Source organism: Gobio gobio (assembly GCF_949357685.1).
Source record: "Gobio gobio genome assembly, chromosome: 14".
NCBI lineage: Eukaryota > Metazoa > Chordata > Actinopteri > Cypriniformes > Gobionidae > Gobio > Gobio gobio.
Window position 1 is genome coordinate 51,326,071 of NC_137107.1, and position 22,454 is coordinate 51,348,524.

Consider the following 22,454-nt stretch of genomic DNA (forward strand, 5'->3'; position numbering starts at 1 on the left):
GTGTGCAATAGTGTCATTATTTTATTTATGCTTAAATATTTATTTTCAGAATTTATTTTCACCACTGAACTCTTTTTTTTCCCTTGTTCTACCTCACCTGTTTTTACTATTTGTTAAATATTTTTTTTTTTAGTTCAATAAATGTTCCTTTTTTTAAATTGTAAATGTTAAATTATCATCATGATCATTGTGTCATTTTTATGATGTAAATTGAGGGAGCCGTATCGGCTCCAAATATCGGCTCAAGATAATCGGCAGCCCGTATCGTCATCGGCTAAGGCTGATGAAAGAAAATCGGCATCGGCACTAAAAAATCCATATCGGTCGATCCCTAGTTGGGAAGTACTCTGTGTATCCTTAAATTATTTTCTTACAACACCAGCAAAGATCGTTTACACGTCTTTTTCTTCTAACGCTACTTATTCCAGCGTGCGTGCAGACAGGGTTGCCAAGTTTTTACAACAAAACCCGCCCAGTTGCTAATGTTCCTCAAAACTAGCCAAAAACAAGCCCAATAGCTTTCCAGAGGGGGTTCTCCAGGGGAAAAAAGGCATTTGGGGGGTAAAATATGTGTTATTTTGGCAGGGCTGGCAGCTAAAATTCACATTCCTTGGTCTGTATATCCCATAATTGGGATCGCTTCGACCCATGGACTTGGCAACACAGTGCAGTTGAGTTCTGTTGACATTTGACAACTAATGTTATGCGTCGCTGCGTTGCTCTGATTGGTTGTAGGTCTATCCAATTGAGGCGTTTCCTGGTTCGGTTGAAACACACCCCATAATCACAGCCCAACCGAGCAGATCAGACTCAAATTCTGACTAGAATTGAGTATGACGACGTCAGGCTAATGTCTCATGTGAGTCTCATAAACATGTTGATCTTGTATGAAAGTTGAAGCTTAAATGAGACGTGAGAAATGAACTCAGGCTGCGTCCCAATTCGCCTACTTATACTACGTCCTAAAAGTAGGTACTCTTTTTGTGAAGAAAAAGTACATACTTTTGAGTGTGTAGCAGAAGAGTATGCAAGCTTTGGGACATACTTCGTCATCTTTAACAGACTCTGTTACGTGCGTCCCGTCACCGTTTAAACTGTCAATCATCGTCACAGTTCAAATCCCCCACTTTCAATTTAATTTCCTATCGTATCGGAGAGAAATGTAGTCGATCGTTGGTCTGCCTTTCGTGGGTCTTTAATGCAGAGACTCCCCTCATGTGTTTGCAAAGTTAATGGCCAAACGTATCATTACAAAAGTTCTCAATGCTGCTGAAGGAGAAATATAATGTGGATAATATTGAATAAATATGTTTTCGTCAGGTTAAATACTGATAATTGCTCACTCAAACCACTTCATCTAACCCTCTCTACTTAACCGTCAGACTCGCGTAACCGTCATGTTTGTAGTTTTTTAAACACTTTTTATCCGCATTTGTAGTTCTAATCGAATCCTCGTCCTTCTCGCAATGGGTTGTGGGTAATATCAGCCGTTAGAGTGCGCATCGATCTGCACTTCGGATTCTGACCGGAAATAGTAAACCATCCGGGAATCTTTGGAATACTTTTTTCAACATACTAAGATTTGGGACATACTAATTATTTTTTCGAATACTATTTAGTACGGATAGTATGCGAATTGGGACGCAGCATCAATGTCAACGCTGTGGGTTGGTTAGCGGAGCGTTGATGGAGCATTGTTGGAGCGTTGTCGGAGCGTTGTTGGAGTGTTGTGAACACGTACCGGGGCTGTTGGCCACCGAGTCGAAGTGGCAGTTGGCGAGCATGAAGTGCTGCGCGCCGCTCTGGGGCTCGAGCCGGACGGCAATGTTGGTCACGCGGTCGTAGAAGCTGGTGAAGCCGCCCAGGAAGTCGATGCTGAAGGAGCCGGTGGGCCGCTGGACCTCCACTGTGATGGCGTGAGGGCCGGCTCTGCTCTCAGACCGGATCTGCTCGATCTCCTCCAGGAGGAAGTTCACAGTGGCGATCTCGTTCTCCGGGCTTCCCACGGTCCGCGGCCCCACGCTGGTGATCCGCTCCAGATGCTTCCTGAAGCACAACACAACACAACATCACACAACTATACACTATACACAACACAACATGACACAACTATACACTATACACAACACAACATGACACAACTATACACTATACACAACAATACGTACACAACTCCACACAACACAACACAACATCACACAACTATACACTATACACAACACAACATGACACAACTATACACTATACACAACAATACGTACACAACTCCACACGACACAACACAACATGACACAACTACACACAACACAACATGACACAACACAACATGACACAACACAACATGACACAACACAACACGACACAACATGACAACTACACACAACACAACATGACACAACTACACACTATACACAACACAACATGACACAACTACACACTACACACAACTACACACAACTACACACTATACACAACAATACGTACAAAACTACACACAACACGACACAACTACACACAACACAACACGACACAACTACACACTATACACATCACAACACAACATGACACAACAACACACTATACACCCTACTCTACTCTACTCTACTCTACCCTACCGTACTCTACTTTATTCTACCCTACTCTACCTATTCTACTCTACCCTACCTACTCTACTCTATTCTACCCAACTCTACCTTACCGTACTCTACCTATTCTACTCTACTCTACTCTACCCTACCGTACTCTACTTTATTCTACCCTACTCTACCTATTCTACTCTACCCTACCTACTCTACTCTATTCTACCCAACTCTACCTTACCGTACTCTACCTATTCTACTCTACTCTACTCTACTCTACCCTACCGTATTCTACTTTATTCTACCCTACTCTACCTATTCTACTCTACCTTACCGTACTCTACCTATTCTACTCTACCTTACCGTACTCTACTCTACCCTACCGTATTCTACTTTATTCTACCCTACTCTACCTATTCTACTCTACTCTACCCTACCGTATTCTACTTTATTCTACCCTACTCTACCTATTCTACTCTACCTTACCGTACTCTACCTATTCTACTCTACCTTACCGTACTCTACTCTACCCTACCGTATTCTACTTTATTCTACCCTACTCTACCTATTCTACTCTACCCTACCTACTCTACTCTATTCTACCCAACTCTACCCTACCGTACTCTACCTATTCTACTCTACCCTATTCTACCCAACTCTACCCTACCTACTCTACTCTATTCTACCCAACTCTACCCTACCGTACTCTACCCTACCTACTCTACTCTATTCTACCCAACTCTACCTTACCGTACTCTACCTATTCTACTCTACCTTACCGTACTCTACTCTACTCTACTCTACCCTACCGTATTCTACTTTATTCTACCCTACTCTACCTATTCTACTCTACCCTACCTACTCTACTCTATTCTACCCAACTCTACCCTACCGTACTCTACCTATTCTACTCTACCCTACCTACTCTACTCTATTCTACCCAACTCTACCTTACCGTGCTCTACCTATTCTACTCTACCTTACCGTACTCTACTCTACTCTACCCTACCGTATTCTACTTTATTCTACTCTACCCTACCTACTCTACTCTATTCTACCCAACTCTACCTTACCGTACTCTACCTATTCTACTCTACCTTACCGTACTCTACTCTACTCTACTCTACCCTACCGTATTCTACTTTATTCTACCCTACTCTACCTATTCTACTCTACCCTACCTACTCTACTCTATTCTACCCAACTCTACCCTACCGTACTCTACCTATTCTATTCTACCCTACCTACTCTACTCTATTCTACCCAACTCTACCCTACCGTACTCTACCTATTCTACTCTACCCTACCTACTCTACTCTATTCTACCCAACTCTACCCTACCGTACTCTACCTATTCTACTCTACTCTACTCTACCTTACCGTACTCTACCTATTCTACTCTACTCTACTCTACCTTACCGTACTCTACCTTACCGTACTCTACCTTACCGTACTCTACCTTACCGTACTCTACCTTACCGTACTCTACCTTACCGTACTCTACCTTACCGTACTCTACCTTACCGTACTCTACTTTATTCTACCCTACTCTACCCTACCGTACTCTACCTGTTCTACTCTACCCTACCGTACTCTACTTTATTCTACCCTACTCTACCCTACCGTACTCTTCCTATTCTACTCTACTCAACTCTACCTTACCGTACTCTACCTATTCTACTCTACCCTACCGTACTCTATTTTATTCTACCCTACTCTACCTATTCTACTCTACCTACCTACTCTACTCTATTCTACCCAACTCTACCCTACCGTACTCTACCTATTCTACTCTACTCTACCTTACCGTACTCTACCTATTCTACTCTACCCTACCGTACTCTAATCTATTCTACTCTACTCTATTCTCCTCTACCCTACTGTACTCTACCTATTCTACTCTACTCTATTCTATTCTACTCTACCCTACCGTACTCTACCTATTTTACTCTACCCTACCGTACTCTACTCTACTCTATTCTACTCTACCCTACCGTACTCTACCCTACCGTACTCCTCTACCCTACCGTACTCTACCTATTCTACTCTACTCTATTCTACTCTACCCTCCCGTACTCTACCCTTCTCTATTATACTCTACCCTACCGTACTCTACCCTACCATACTCTACCTATTCTACTCTACTCTACCCTACCGTAGTCTAACCTACTGTACTCTACCTATTCTACTCTACTCTACCCTACCGTACTCTACCTATTCTACTCTACCCTACCGTAGTCTACCCTACCGTACTCTACCTATTCTACTCTACCCTACCGTAGTCTACCCTACCGTACTCTACCTATTCTACTCTACCCTACCGTACTCTACCTATTCTACTCTACCCTACCGTAGTCTAACCTACTGTACTCTACCTATTCTACTCTACCCTACCGTAGTCTAACCTACTGTACTCTACCTATTCTACTCTACTCTACCCTACCGTACTCTACCCTACCGTACTCTACCTATTCTACTCTACCCTACCATACTCCTCTACCCTACCGTACTCTACCTATTCTACTCTACCGTACTCCACCTATTCTACTCTACCCTACCGTACTCCTCTAACCTACTGTACTCTACCTATTCTACTCTACCCTACCATACTCCTCTACCCTACCGTACTCTACCTATTCTACTCTACCCTACCATACTCCTCTACCCTACCGTACTCTACCTATTCTACTCTACCCTACCGTACTCCTCTACCCTACCGTACTCTACCTATTCTACTCTACCCTACCGTACTCCTCTACCCAACCGTACTCTACCTATTCTACTCTACTCTCCTCTACCCTACCGTACTCTACCTATTCTACTCTACCCTACCATACTCCTCTACCCTACCGTACTCTACCTATTCTACTCTACCCTACCATACTCCTCTACCCTACCGTACTCTACCTATTCTACTCTACCCTACCGTACTCCTCTAACCTACTGTACTCTACCTATTCTACTCTACCCTACCATACTCCTCTACCCTACCGTACTCTACCTATTCTACTCTACCCTACCATACTCCTCTACCCTACCGTACTCTACCTATTCTACTCTACTCTCCTCTACCCTACCGTACTCTACCTATTCTACTCTACCCTACCGTACTCCTCTAACCTACTGTACTCTACCTATTCTACTCTACCCTACCATACTCCTCTACCCTACCGTACTCTACCTATTCTACTCTACCCTACCATACTCCTCTACCCTACCGTACTCTACCTATTCTACTCTACTCTACTCTACCCTACCGTACTCTACCTATTCTACTCTACCCTACCGTACTCCTCTACCCTACCGTACTCTACCTATTCTACTCTACCCTACCGTACTCCTCTACCCTACAGTACTCTACCTATTCTACTCTACTCTCCTCTACCCTACCGTACTCTACCTATTCTACTCTACCCTACCATACTCCTCTACCCTACCGTACTCTACCGATTCTACTCTACCCTACCATACTCATCTACCCTACCGTACTCTACCTATTCTACTCTACTCTCCTCTACCCTACCGTACTCTACCTATTCTACTCTACCCTACCGTACTCCTCTAACCTACTGTACTCTACCTATTCTACTCTACCCTACCATACTCCTCTACCCTACCGTACTCTACCTATTCTACTCTACCCTACCATACTCCTCTACCCTACCGTACTCTACCTATTCTACTCTACTCTCCTCTACCCTACCGTACTCTACCTATTCTACTCTACCCTACCATACTCCTCTAACCTACTGTACTCTACCTATTCTACTCTACCCTACCATACTCCTCTACCCTACCGTACTCTACCTATTCTACTCTACTCTACTCTACCCTACCGTACTCTACCTATTCTACTCTACCCTACCATACTCTACCTATTCTACTCTACCCTACCGTACTCTACCTATTCTACTCTACCCTACCCTACCGTACTCTACCTATTCTACTCTACCCTACCGTACTCTACCTATTCTACTCTACTCTACTCTACCCTACCGTACTCTACCTATTCTACTCTACCCTACCGTACCATACTCTACCTATTCTACTCTACCCTACCGTACTCCTCTACCCTACCGTACTCTACCTATTCTACTCTACTCTACTCTACCCTACCGTACTCTACCTATTCTACTCTACCCTACCGTACTCTACCTATTCTACTCTACCCTACCGTACTCTACCTATTCTACTCTACTCTACTCTACCCTACCGTACTCTACCTATTCTACTCCACCCTACCGTACTCTACCTATTCTACTCTACCTTACCGTACTCTACCTATTCTACTCTACCCTACCGTACTCTACCTATTCTACTCTACCCTACCGTACTCCTCTACCCTACCGTACTCTACCTATTCTACTCTACCCTATCGTACTCTACCCTACCGTACTCTACCTATTCTACTCTACCCTACCGTACTCTAACCTACTGTACTCTACCTATTCTACTCTACTCTTTCCTACTTAGGGCTGGGCGATAAAACAATAACGATAATTATCACGAAATAATTTTCCTCGATAAAACGATAACAACAGTTCTATAAATGCTCGATATAATGCTTACGCGCTATGTGTAATGATGCGCATGCGTTTTGCAGACCGGGCTTCTGGTGCTGCACGCGGTGTTGTTGACAGTCACAGCGGCTGACAGGCTTGAAGGATTACAGTGCAGTGGAGCAAGAAAAATGAGATAGTGAAGAAAATTCAGCACTCACGACCAGAGCGCCGTGCACTGCTTATCATAGGTCCACCACACGGTAATATAATTATTCAATTATCCTGTTTTTCCATATAGCATTGAGCCCAACACAGCGCTAACTCTACATTAGGCTAATGTCAGTTCACGCCTAGGCTTATCGCCTCGTTAGTTGTGGGTGACTTACAACAAGCTGTTACCAAACTATGATCACTAAAACATCGGACTTGTGGAAAAATACATTGGTATCATATTTTTTGCACATAATGTTTAGCGTCGTTCCCACGCACACATGCGACGCTTGCTCACAGCTCGCGCTCATGCTCGCGCTAATACCTAATAATTAGGTACGAGCAGTACCTAATTCTACTCGTTACAAGCCCTTACTGGAACTTTGTACTCTCGTTGCAGTTCTTTGTGTGTGTGTGTGTGTGTGTGTGTGTCTGTCTGTGTCTGTGTGTCGGTATATTATAGAGTGTAGAGTAAAAAAAAAATGCTGACCTGACCACATATAAGATTTTTCTTTTATTTATTATTCATTTATTTATAAGGTTTGGCATGCTGACCAGAAAGATTTTTTTTTTATTCTATTTTTGTTTATTGACAAACTTTATCTTTAAAACCCTTTAACTTTTCATTTGCAGTCAGCAGAGCCAAATGTTATATCACTACAGTTCTAGATTTTACAATAGATATTTATTTTATATATTCTATTTATATCAATAATATTCTACTCTACCTCAGTTTTTAAAATTGTTCACCTGTTTGGGAAGTGTTTGTCATGTTGTCAATAAATGATAGTTAACCCACTATTAACTGTCTGTTTTCTACATCTTTCACTCAGGAGCAAAAATATGTCTTTAAACTTTAAAGAAATAAAGATTTGACATTTATCGTGATAATTATCGATATCGACTGATATGGAAAATTATATTGTGATATTTTTTTTGGGCCATATCGCCCAGCCCTAATTCTACTCTACTCTTTTCTCTATTCTACCCTACCATACTCTACTCTACCTACTCTACCCTACCGTACTCTACCTATTATACTCTACTCTACCCTACTCTATTATACTCTACTCTACTCTACCCTACCTATTCTACTCTACTCTACCCTACCGTACTCTACCCTACCGTACTCTACCCTACCTATTCTACTCTACTCTACCCTACCGTACTCTACCCTACCTATTCTACTCTACCCTACCATACTCTACTTATTATACTCTACTCTACCCTACTCTATTATACTCTACTCTACTCTACCCTACCTATTCTACTCTACTTTACCCTACCGTACTCTACCCTACTGTACTCTACCCTACCTATTCTACTCAACTCTACCCTACCGTACTCTACCCTACCTATTCTACTCTACTCTACCCTACCGTATTCTACCCTACCGTACTCTACCCTACCGTACTCTACCCTACCGTACTCTACTTATTCTACTCTACTCCACCCTACCGTACTATACCCTACCGTACTCTACTCTACTCTATTCTACTCTACCCTACCGTACTCCTCTACCCTACTACACTCTACTTATTCTACTCTACCCTACTGTACTCCTCTACCCTACCGTACTCTACTTATTCTACTCTTCTCTACCCTACCGTACTATACCCTACCGTACTATACCCTACCGTACTATACCCTACCGTACTCTACTCTATTCTACTCTATTCTACCCTACCACACTCTACTTATTCTACTCTACCCTACCGTACTCCTCTACCCTACCGTACTCTACCCTACCGTACTCTACTTATTCTACTCTACTCCACCCTACCGTACTATACCCTACCGTACTCTACTCTATTCTACTCTACCCTACCGTACTCCTCTACCCTACCGTACTCTACTTATTCTACTCTACTCTACCCTACCGTACTATACCCTACCGTACTCTACTCTATTCTACTCTACTCTATTCTACCCTACCACACTCTACCCTACCGTACTCCTCTACCCTACCGTACTCTACTTATTCTACTCTACTCTACCCTACCGTACTATACCCTACCGTACTCTACTCTATTCTACTCTACCCTACCGTACTCCTCTAGCCTATCATACTCTACTTATTCTACTCTACTCCACCCTACCGTACTATACCCTACCGTACTCTACTCTATTCTACTCTACCCTACCGTACTCCTCTACCCTACCATACTCTACTTATTCTACTCTACCCTACCATACTCCTCTACCCTACCATACTCTACTTATTCTACTCTACTCTACCCTACCGTACTATACCCTACCGTACTCTACTCTATTCTACTCTACCCTACCGTACTCCTCTACCCTACCATACTCTACTTATTCTACTCTACTCTACCCTACCGTACTATACCCTACCGTACTCTACTCTATTCTACTCTACCCTACCGTACTCCTCTACCCTACCATACTTTACTTATTCTACTCTACTCTACCCTGCCGTACTACTCTACCCTACCGTACTCTACTTATTCTACTCTACTCCACCCTACCGTACTATACCCTACCGTACTCTACCTATTCTACTCTACCCTACTGTACTCTACCTATTCTACTCTACTCTATTCTGTTCTACTCTACCCTACCATAGTCTACTCTACCTACCTACTCTGTTCTATCCTAATTCAATCCTTTTCCACTATATTCAATCCTATTTTACCACATTCTATTCAATTCTACTATATTGTATCATATCCAAATCTACTCTATACTGTCAAATTCTACTCCATTCTATCCAGTTCTACTCTATTCTATGCCATTCAACTCTATTCTACCCCATTGAGCTCTATCCCATTCAACTCTATTCTATCCTACTCTATTCTATCCTACTCTATTCTATCCTACTCTATTCTATCCTACTCTATTCTATCCTACTCTATTCTATCCTACTCTATTCTATCCTACTCTACTCTATTCTATCCTACTCTATTCTATCCTACTCTATTCTATCCTACTCTATTCTATCCTACTCTATTCTATCCTACCCTATCCTATTCTATCCTACTCTATTCTATCCTACCCTATTCTGTCCTACTCTATTCTATCCTACTCTATTCTATCCTACCCTATTCTGTCCTACCCTATTCTGTTCTATCCTATTATATTTTATTCAACTCTATTCTGTCCTACCCTATTCTGTTCTACTCTATTCAGATAGCATAGAGTGTATATTCACTCTATGCTATCCTATCCTATCCTAGTCTATTCTATCCTATTCTGCTCAATTCTATCATATTCTATAATATTCTACTCTACTCTATTCTATCCTATTTTACTTTATTATATGCTATCATATTCTATACAATCCTATCTTACTCTATCCAATCCTACTCATTCTATTCTATTCTAATTCTTTCTATTCTATTCTAATTCTATACTATTGTAATTATTTATACTCTATTCTAATTCTTTATATTCTATTCTATCATATTCTATATAATCCTATCTTACTTTATCCAATCCTACGCTATTCTATTCTAATTCTTTATATTCTATTATAATTCTATACTCTTATTATAATTCTATACTCTTATTATAATAATTCTCTTATTATAATTCTTTCTACTCTATTATTTTCTAATTCTCTCTACTCTTCTGCTATTTTTTCCTACTCTATTCTATTCTGATTCTTTCTACTCTAATTCTAAATTCTAACAAAAGTTGACCTGACATTTAAACCTCTGACAGCTGATAAAAGAATGTCTAAACTGATTTGTTTTGCTAATAGGAGTCATGAATCGAGCACCAGAGGGGAGGAGGTGGAGCTCATGGAGCATGGGGTGTGCCTCATCTAACACTCTGTGCTTTTCAGAAGATAAACATATAAAAACATATTTTACTAATGCACTGACTGAATTAAATACCATTTTATTAAATTGTTAAAAAAAGTTACATTGTTTGGAACGTACTTGAAAGCTCTTTAACCTTCACGTGACTTCTTTAATGCTGACAGAGATTATTATTTATTCTTGTAATGCTTTCCTGTGTAATCGAAACAGCTGACAGACATTTATCAACCTTAAAGAATTAATAATATTTCCATAAGTCATCAATTTTAGCCATAGTTAATTCAATAAATAAAAAGTGCTAGTTACTGTTGTCATAAAGCCACCACTGCCACAAACACAATAGAAGTATCAGTAACCACAGCAACAATAACAGTAGTAAGTAGTTATAATTATTACAACTTACTTAGTATTTAACGTTTTTTAGGGTCTATATCATGTTATAATATTGTGATTTATGGTGATTTATTACCATAGTATTCTTTGAAATGTATTGAAGTGAGATGTAAATATTATGCTGTATGAATATGGTAATTATATGTAAACACCGGTAAAGTGTACCTGGCCCGCACGGCGTTGAAGTGTCCGCTGCTGCTGCTGATGATGAGCTGCTGGACTGACATCAGAACCAGAACCCACAGCACACACACGAACCCGAGCATCAGAACCACAGCGCAGCTCTCGTGCAGCAGCTGAGCGCTCACCTCCGGCTTGTGTTTGCGGCTCCGGTACCCGTTCACCGCGGCCGCCTCATCGCGCCCGCCCGGCTCCGTGTGCCGGTTCTGTTGGGCTCTGATTCTGCGGACTGTAGAGTCTCTCTCCATCTTTAATGCTGCTACTGCTGCTGTCAGCACGAACGGAAGCGGCAGAGGGACAAACTTCAGTAGAGACGCGCTGCAGTGAAGGGAGGGGCCAGATACACAAACCACGCCCACGTGAACAGAGGCTCCGCCCGTTAGTTTTAACTGAACTTGTGCTTTACTGCCATCATATGTGTGAACACACACACTACACCCATTAACACATTAAATCCTCAATACAACTGTCTTATTGGCATAAACAAAGAATGATCTTAAATTTATAGACTATGGTTTATTTCTATATATAAATATGTATGTATATGATTAAACATATCCACACGTTATGTTATCTTTATTAGTGTTTTAAAATGTAAATAACACACTGTCTCAATCCCTTCAAACATCCAAGAAAAAAACTGATTTCATATCATAATTACATACATAAATCCATCTATCTATCCATTTAAATATTTATGTATATGATTAAACATATCCACACGTTATGTTATCTTTATTAGTGTTTTAAAATGTAAATAACACACTGTCTCAATCCCTTCAAACATCCAAGAAAAAACAAGATTTCATATCACAGTTACATACATAAATCCATTTATCTATCCATATAAATATTTATGTATATGATTAAACATATCCACACGTTATGTTATCTTTATTAGTGTTTTAAAATGTAAATAACACACTGTCTCAATCCCTTCAAACATCCAAGAAAAAACAAGATTTCATATCATAATTACATACATAAATCCATCTATCTATCCATATAAATATTTATGTATATGATTAAACATATCCACGTTATGTTATCTTTATTAGTGTTTTAAAATGTAAATAACACACTGTCTCAATCCCTTCAAACATCCAAGAAAAAAACAGATTTCATATCACAATTACATACATAAATCCATCTATATATATATCCATATAAATATTTATGTATATGATTAAACATATCCACACGTTATGTTATCTTTATTAGTGTTTTAAAATGTAAATAACACACTGTCTCAATCCCAGGCAAAATCCAAGACAAAAAAACTGAATTCATATCACAATTCATCTATCTATCCATCTAATAATCTAGATATCTAATCTAAGTGTTAGTTTAGTTTTTCCATATTCTGTCCTATATGGGAGAGTGGGATTATCACACTTTTTAGTCCAGTTAATATTTCTGATGGCTTATTTTTGAAAATCAATTTATGCTCAAACTATACAAAAACCTTTTTGCTGCATTTTGCTGCATCCCAATGCGTCCCAATTCGCCTCCTTACACTACGACCTAAAAGTATACGCCATAAAGTGCGTATATCATTATAATATCATTATAATGTAAAATAGCTGTTTTCTATATTTAAAGGCAAGGGATAGTTCCCCCAAAAATGAAAATGCTGCCATTCATTTTTCATTATAGATTTTTAACCTAAAAAATGCACAATGATTTACACAAAAATATGAAACAGCACTGTTGTCAACACTGATAATAATCAGAAATGTTTCATGTGCAGCAAATTATATTAGAATGATTTCTGAAGGATCACGTGACACTGGAGTAAAGGTGCTGAAAGTCCCACAGCCGCCTTAACTAGTTTTTTGAAATTTAGTTTTTTAATATAATACAAAGTAAAGTGTTCTAAATGTGCATACATTTATTTAAAAAAAAGAAAATATACAAAACGTTGCAGGATTTACGATGCTGATGACCGTTAAAACGCGTCATCACAGTCTAGACTATAAGCTCCGCCCCTCGCTTCAGCGGCGGGAGTTTTGCAGCGCCACAGATGTTTCTCGAGATACCGCCATTTGCCGTCATGAAGTTTCATCGTGTCTCCATCATAACTGTAAATCTGGTTTATCCGACTGTACGTGAGTACATTATTTCATTTTTTTATCGGGAGAAATCTAAATCTGACCATTTATATCCTACATGCGCACTAGCTCGAAAAGAACTGGAGTTTTTCGTTAAATCTTCATCTCTGATTTGCGATCGTTGTCTGTAATTTGCACACATTCACACGTTTAATCGATGATTACAGCGATCAACCCTCATCAATATTCTTTCAGCTTCTCTCTGAACTGCTGTGAGAACTGATAGTTAAATAGCTAATATGTAGAAATATAGAGCTCATTTCTGATAATAACACCACTATTGAGAAAATAAACACTAAATACCATGAAGAAATAACAGCTATAGTAGACAAACACAACACTCGTTTGATGTTTGGCATTATTTAATCAAATCACCTCAACATTAAAGTTAGTTAAATAATAGAACTGGTTCTAAACATGGTAACATGGGGTAAGATGAACCCCCGTCCTGACACAAAATCTCAGCACTTTTGATGAATGGAGCACTATTTTTTAATTTAGTAATTTCACCATTTATGAGATTTAGTTGAAACTTTTGAAAGTCACATGATCTAATTTTGTGTCTTTGGAAAATAGTGATTTATTATGTTGAATATCAAAGTTTAATGAGGGATTTTTTGTGAACACATGAATGTTTTTGGATTCGTGGAGGAAAAGTTATAGTTTTTATTTTGAAGTAAAAAGATCAAATTGGACCCTTGGGGTCTAAGTGGCCATGTGTTATTATTTTTAAATTGAATAATGGAGTTATTATTCAGTATTCCATGAATTAGATGTACATTTCAGACACTTTCACTAAAACCTATAGGTTAGTTGAGTGAGATCACTACATTTTATTTCACTGTTTCTATTATGACATATATTCAAATAAAATATGGGCAATTGAATATGTAAATATTCATAAGCCTGTACATAATTCTACCATTCAGATGAATCTCTGGTGACATTTTATTTTACAGTGTCCTTGTTAGATACGTTACATGTACTTATCATAGTAATAGTAACAGTAACAATAAATTATGCATATTTACATGCAACTAACCCTCAAACAAATCCTAATCCTACCATAACCCTATAGTAAGTACATGTAGTTATTACTATTACTCAGCACTTAAATATATAATTATTCTGTAACTATGACACTGCAAAATAAAGTGTAACCGAATTCTGCTTTGTCTGTCACCAGTTATTCAATTATTCCACTAAATTTTCAAAATAAAATGTTAAATAGAACAGTTGATTTAGTATTTTACATTAATGGTGCTTTAAAAGATATATAAATATTTAAAATAATTATATTAAAAGTAATTTATAAATTCTGTCAAAGTTTATCTATGGGCTTCTTTCCCCAGTATGGGCCAATTTACCCCTCTTTTAATATTTTAGAAACGTTTTTCGCATTTACAGGTCACCTGGTACGGTGAAGCATTGCTGCCACATTGGATCTATATATTTTTTTCACTCAAGTATGTCGTAATAACAAGATCTTATGTCGTTAATATATTTTCTCCTAATAAGGACAGTGGCGTAACTTTAACCTAGTAATGACGGACCGCGGTACAGCCACACATATCATAACTATCTGTAGGCCTACTGTAATTAAGACATATATTCAAGAAATGTATTAAAAAGACGCTGTAGTTTCAGTCTTACTCAAAGGCCACGGAAACAGGCCAGTTACACATCAATCCATATCCAACGATCTTGGTTTGCTTCTTATTTATTAAATACAGCTAAATAGGTTATTAAATATTGATCAAAGTTAAAATACAATTTATACAAAATGAAATTAATTTTAAAGAAAGACTTTCTAGAAAACAAAATTCAACAAATTGCTCAAAATCCCCAGACATATGGGCATCTGATTCTTACTCATGCTGCTCACTTTTCATAGTCAACATATGAAATAAAAAAATAATTCATATTTAAACATAGCCTAATTATGAAACTAAATAGGAAATGTTTTCTTTAACCCTCTGTCCGACGAAGTCGTCGGCGCTTTTTTCCTTTATGATAGCGGAAACAACTCATAAAACTGTTATTTTTAGCCATACAGATAAGTGCAATATATAATTATAAACTATAAACTGTCTACTTTTATTTGTGTACACTCACAATAACAGCAAAGGCCGTGGACTCAGGGAACAGATTATTTTGCACTCCACTCCAAACGCTGTCTTCATTTAAAAAAAATTGTTTATCAAACGTAAAGTTTTTCATTTCAAAAGCATTTCTAATTTCAGTTTATATTTCCAACAAATGTAATTCCAAGCCAAAATAACGAAGTGGTAAATCTTTGAGTTACCACCATGCAAATTCAAACATTTCGCTCTTCTCTATGTGGCTGCAATGCGTCACAATAACCTTGCGTACGTAAAAGTGGATCATTCTTTACAGATGGCGCGGCGTTTGGACAGAAGACTAGATGTTTTGCGCAAATCTGTAATGGAAACGCGGCTTGTGACAGGTTTCGGGGTTACATGGATTGGTGATGCAGAAAGTCCGAACCCGCGGAGAAGTTTTAGCTAACAGCAGTCTCAAGTCCTCATATATGGTTCGGCACTTACAAACAAAGCTAGATGCCGAGAATGATTTGAGAGTAAAACTGTCATCCATTACCCCAAATTTTGATGATTTGTGTTAGGGTTGTCAAAATGGCTGAAAAGCTAAATTCAAAATTCTTTCTTAAAGGGGGGGGGAAACACTCAGTTTCAGTCAGTCTCATGTCAATCTTGAGTACCTATAGAGTAGCACTGCATCCTGCATATCTCCGAAAAGTCTTTATTTTTATTATAATTATAAAAGAAAGATGCGCTGTTCCGAGTCTTTCCGGAAAAAGCCGTGCGGCTGGGGGCGTATCGTGTGGGCGGAGCTAAAGAATGTCGAGCGCGCGCCGCTGTTAGTGTTGAGTGAGTCTGAAAGCTGCGTCATCCCTAAAAGCGGGGAAAAACTTTATTCAACATAAAAAATGGCTTTTAATCAGATACAGCCATACATCTATGATCCGGAATCAGACCCAGAGGCTGAAGTTGAACAGGAGCAGCAGCAAAAACGACTAGAGCAGGACGTCGACTATGTGGTATAAGTTACACTAACTATATAATATGTTTAGCGGCTTGTGTTATTTAGAACACCATGTCAAGCGCGAGTGTTACAATGTGTGTGTGTGTGTGTATGTGTGTGTGTGTTTACGCGTGGTTTGTGAAGACATGATTTGTAGTAAGCGGACTGGTTTTGCGCGTCAGGCTAGTGTTTACATAGAAAGACATGGAATAGTAGCGCATTTGAATGAAGAACCGCGCTTATTTAGTTCAACATATTTCCCCATTCTTTGTGTATTGTTGTTTGGAGTGCTTTTACAATACACAAACATACACATATAGTGGGCAGCTAAACAAATGTACACACACTATACATCGCATGCTCCATTGATCAATACGTGATCATGTTTGGGCTACTTGATGGGCATAGGCAAAAACAGACATTTGAAGCAGTCAAACCTGCGGTTCCAACGTTGGGACCTTTATCGTTGGGACCGCTCCATCCTTCAGTATTAGGCGATCTGAAAATCCGGCGTCGAACTGGGCCTTGTTTATAAAACAATCGGCACCGAAATGCAGGGAACAGACATAAATATTTGCGCAACTCAGTTGTTGATCCGGAGAATCTGTACGAGCCAGCGCTCTGATGGGCGTAGCCTATTGCTTTCACGCTCTCTCTCTCTCTCTCGCGCGCGCTCTTCCGGTAGAATTGTCCGTACGGCCCATACAAGGAAATTCCGCCCTGTTGACGTCAAGCGGACCCATGATCGAAAAAAACTTTCCGAAATCTATGACTAACAGGAAGTACTAATTTTGGCAAAGAAATACTCCAATTAAACGTCCACCTTAGCTTATGAAACGGTGTCCATGTTTAGCATGGGAATCCAAGTCTTTAACAGTGCCAAAAGATCAGTATGCATGAAACAGCATTTCACCCCCCTTTAAATATTATCAAAATTCGAATTATATTAGAATTCTAAAGGCAATACTTAAATTTTAGAGGGGAAAAGTACTGTATTGTCTCCTATGCCCACAAGAGGGCGCAAGCGAGCGCAACAAGCAAATGCAAACCAAATCAAGCATCGCGTCTTTTATTGAAATTAAATGACATTCACTTTTTACAGTGTGATAACTTTTCAAACAATTGTTATTAAATGAAATATAATTTCATTAATGAGCATGTAAGGAAAATTAGGTAATAAAAGTGCATAAAACTGCAAGTGCATCAGTAACCTGAGAAAACACGCTTCAACAGACAACGTAATTAGGGTTGCCACCTTTGATTTGTGAAAAACCGGGACACTCAGATAAAATATGTTGGGTTTTTTTTGGGGGGGGGGGTCAACCATATTTGCAAATATACTATATTAACAGTCGTAGGACTCCCTTTCTTTGTCATAAATGTTGCAATGGCTATAGATTTTTGGGTTTGCTTAATGCAAAACTCTGGTGCTTCTTTGTTTTTGCATGATTTTCCAGCGCTTTTTTTCCTTCATATTTAACTGGAATTTTGGCAGGACACAAAACGCAGCTAGTGGAGAATGGGTCTCCTTGGGGGAGGGCCTTACCCATTCAGAAATGTTTTCTCTTTTCGCCCAGTCTGAGTTGTACGTTGTAAATCGTTTTATCTTTGACACTGGCGGTGGCTCATCCGATTTTGTTGCGTTATCCTCCTAGTCTGTCTCTCCCCCCATTTCACAAAACTGAGTTAATATAAAGTTTTAAAAAAGCTAGCAACTGAACACTGTTTTATCCTGCATGTGAGTGGATGGATGCGTGCGTGCGACCGACCGACAGCACACAGGATTGGATACATAACCATGAAGAAAACACAGTAACAGTATAAGGAAACGGTTTAATTTGAAGCCAGGAAATTCTACTTTAGAAGCTCAAAAAAAAGAACAATCCCGGGAAAAACCGGGACGGGTGGCAACGCTAAACGTAATGTGGACACAAAATAGCAAACGGACATTCAAAAACAATCAATTTCCACTCACTAAACATCTACATATTGTTCGTCAAAAACACCAAACGGACATCTTGACCTGCAGCGAGTGCTGAGCGTTTATGGTGAGCGTATGATCAACTCAAGTATGTCTTTGCCAGCTGCGCAATATGTGGATATAACGTTATACCGCATGATTTTGCCACCAACTGAGAGAATTTTCTCTTTCATTTATATCCATCTAATGCTCCAAAGCCCTAATTACCTTGTTCTGCACTGCTCTGTGTCTGACTGTATACGCTGTAGGGATGAAACGATTACCGGTTTCACGATAAACCACGATAAAATTTAGTGACGGTTAGTAATATCGTATAAAATTTTATTATCATTAAAACCGCGTGTGATTATCACGGTTGTGAAAACTCGCGGTAAATCTTGTCCAGTCAGCGTCAGTCTGGCGCACCGCTGTTTTCTGAATGAGGAGAAATGGCAGAAGGTAGTGACAGCACTCGGGGGATTGTTCTGCCTTCTAAAAGGACCAAATCTGAGGCGTGGTCATATTTTGGCTTTTACAAAAGTCCTGAGGGAAACTTAATCTAAGATGGTCACCCTGTCTGCAGAACATGCCAGAAGAAAGTCGCTGTAATGGGGAAAACACTTCAAAACTACGAACGCAAGGCAAGTGGACTTTGACCTCAATACCAAAACTACGTCTGGGAAATAATAACGTGAAGCGAACGAACAAATTCAGACAAGACTAGGGTGACATTTAAGGGATAATAATCAGGGCTTGACATTAACAACCGCCATTTGCGAGTGTAACGTTATTTCGGCTGCACACTAGCCACTCTGGCTGTTGAACTTATAATAGTCTTCTCAAAAGCCTTCTGTTATAATCGCGTTGCGCATTATAAGCACTTACACGTGCTTCTATTGAGTTTATGAATGCAATATCTCATAATCAGAGGCGTTCAGATTAGCGGAGTTTTGTTCAGAGCGCGCGCCGCTCTCACACGCTGAAATCTGCACTCAAAGCAGAGATAAACGTGCGATGTACGCAGGAGATTCACTCATCATACAGTGTTTGACTGTTTTTGTTCTATTTCAGCAGCGAAAATGGTTTAAAAAAACACAGCGGAACCACAGCGCATCCATGAGCGCGTCTGATATGACTGGAGTAACGCTGGCGAATTTAGGGACCGTCTCTAAAGTTACACACAACATTGGTAACGTTATACACATTTCAAACTTCAATAGCATTTGAAGAGAATGACAGTCATAAAAAGACTGTAAAGTGTTCATCTAGGTGTCAGGTATGATGCACACATTTTGATATTTAATAAAATAAACTGTCAAATCATATGGAAATATGGATATGCATTATTTCACTAGGATACTGTTTGGGCTCTAACACAAAATATGCTAGATTTAAATGTGTCTGATAGAATACTGATGAGAATATTGCTTGGGAATATATTTACAGTGATAATATTAGAGATTATATTTACGACAAATTATTATTATTTATGTTATGCGTTGCTATTGATGACTGCCATTAAGGAAGGAAATCCCACAGAATCTAGCTTAAAAAAGTGCTTAGAGCTGCTTTAGTTATTTGTTGTTTGTTGAATTTCAAATATAAAACTTGTTGAAATGTTTTAAGTGTGTGCATCTGTTCTTTTTGAAATCTTTCATTTCGTTTGAACAAAACCGTGATAATATTGATAACCGTGATAATTTGGGTCACTATAATCGTGATGTTAAATTTAACAACACAGCCGCACCGCTGTACTGGATAAACAAACTGCGTCAGTTCCGTCATCGTCATGTCTCGCGCGCCTCTACCAAAAATTAGAATCCACGGTTTTTGCATTCGCATGTGAATTTATTTTGTAAATTCGACGATTATTCGAAATTCAAATTTTTATTTGACAGCCCTAATTTGTGTGCAAACATGCAGGCCCATCCATCTCACTAAAAAGGGTATGAAGCAATAGTATGTATATACTCTCACCTAAAGGATTATTAGGAACACACACTAATACTGTGTTTGACCCCCTTTTGCCTTCAGAACTGCCTTAATTCTACGTGGCATTGATTCAACAAGGTGCTGAAAGCATTCTTTAGAAATGTTGGCCATATTGATAGGAGAGCATCTTGCAGTTGATGGAGATTTGTGGGATGCACATCCAGGGCACGAAGCTCCCGTTGCACCACATCCCAAAGATGCTCTATTGGGTTGAGATCTGGTGACTGTGGAGCCATTTTAGTCCAGTGAACTCATTGTCATGTTCAAGAAACCAATTTGAAATGATTGGAGCTTTGTGACGGTGCATTATCCTGCTGGAAGTAGCCATCAGAGGATGGGGACATGGTGCTCATAAAGGGATGGACATGGTCAGAAACAATGCTCAGGTAGGCCGTGGCATTTAAACCATGCCCAATTGGCACCAAGGGACTTAAAGTGTGCCAAGAAAACATCCCCCACACCATTACACCACCACCACCAGCCTGCACAGTGGTAACAAGGCATGATGGATCCATGTTCTCATTCTGTTTACGCCAAATTCTGACTCTACCATCTGAATGTCTCAACAGAAATCGAGACTCATCAAACCAGGCAACATTTTTCCAGTCTTCAACTGTCCAATTTTAGTGAGCTCGTGCAAATTGTAGCCTCTTTTTCCTATTTGTAGTGGAGATGAGTGGTACCCGGTGGGGTCTTCTGCTGTTGTAGCTCATCCGCCTCAAGGTTGTGTGTGTTGTAGCTTCACAAATGCTTTGCTGCAGACCTCGGTTGTAACGAGTGGTTATTTCAGTCAAAGTTGCTCTTCTATCAGCTTGAATCAGTCGGCCCATTCTCCTCTGACCTCTAGCATCAACAAGGCATTTTCTCCACAGGACTGCCGCATACTGGATGCTTTTCCCTTTTCACACCATTCTTTGTAAATCCTAGAAATGGTTATGCATGAAAATCCCAGTAACTGAGCAGATTGTGAAATACTCAGACCGGCCCGTCTGGCACCAACAACCATGCCACGCTCAGAATGTCTTAAATCCCCTTTCTTTCCCATTCCGACATTCAGTGTGGAGTTCAGGAGATTGTCTTGACCAGGACCACACCCCTAAATGCATTGAAGCAACTGCCATGTGATTGGTTGATTAGATAATTGCATTAATGAGAAATTGAACAGGTGTTCCTAATAATCCTTTAGGTGAGTGTATATCGAAAGCTCAAGGGAAAGTTGATTTCTCAGTTCATCACCCCTTTAATAGGAAGACAAAATGAAGTTGCAAAACAGCTATCAGAGGAATGGCCAGTGTCCACTGTGCTGCACATAGGCTAGCTCTGGCCTGTAAGGATGCATCTGAAGTAGGGCTGTATGATTAATCGGAAAATAATCGAAACCGACATTCAGAACCTCTAACCGACATATTTTTCCCATGTGGGTTATTTGGGTTTTCACGTGACTCCGCCCCGTCAGTCACATCAAGTGCAGTTTGCAGGCATGAGAGATGCAGGAGCAGTTATCTGTGTTTATAGATGCCCAGAATCACTATAGCAACTGCATGTTTTACACTGTTTATACAGGTCAGTTAATTGCCGTTCTTCTTATACTAAGCCTACGCGCTGACACACACACACACACACAGACACACAGACGGCGCGCGCAAGCCCCGAAGCCAGATCGCTTTCACTTTCGTCCT

The 22,454-nt window shown here is 39.7% G+C and overlaps 1 protein-coding gene across 1 annotated transcript in view; it reads right to left on the reverse strand.

The window, feature by feature from the left end:
• Positions 1 to 11,929, reverse strand: part of ermp1 (endoplasmic reticulum metallopeptidase 1) — a 52,047-nt gene extending 40,118 nt beyond the window's left edge. Inside the window, exons 1-2 of the mRNA XM_079835905.1 lie at positions 11,635 to 11,929; positions 1,742 to 2,046 (exon numbers count right to left, since the gene is read on the reverse strand). Of these exons, the coding sequence (XP_079692031.1) occupies positions 1,742 to 2,046; positions 11,635 to 11,897 (568 nt within the window). The 5' untranslated portion in view covers positions 11,898 to 11,929. The remainder of the gene's footprint in view (positions 1 to 1,741; positions 2,047 to 11,634) is intronic.
• Between the last annotated feature and the right edge of the window lie 10,525 nt (positions 11,930 to 22,454).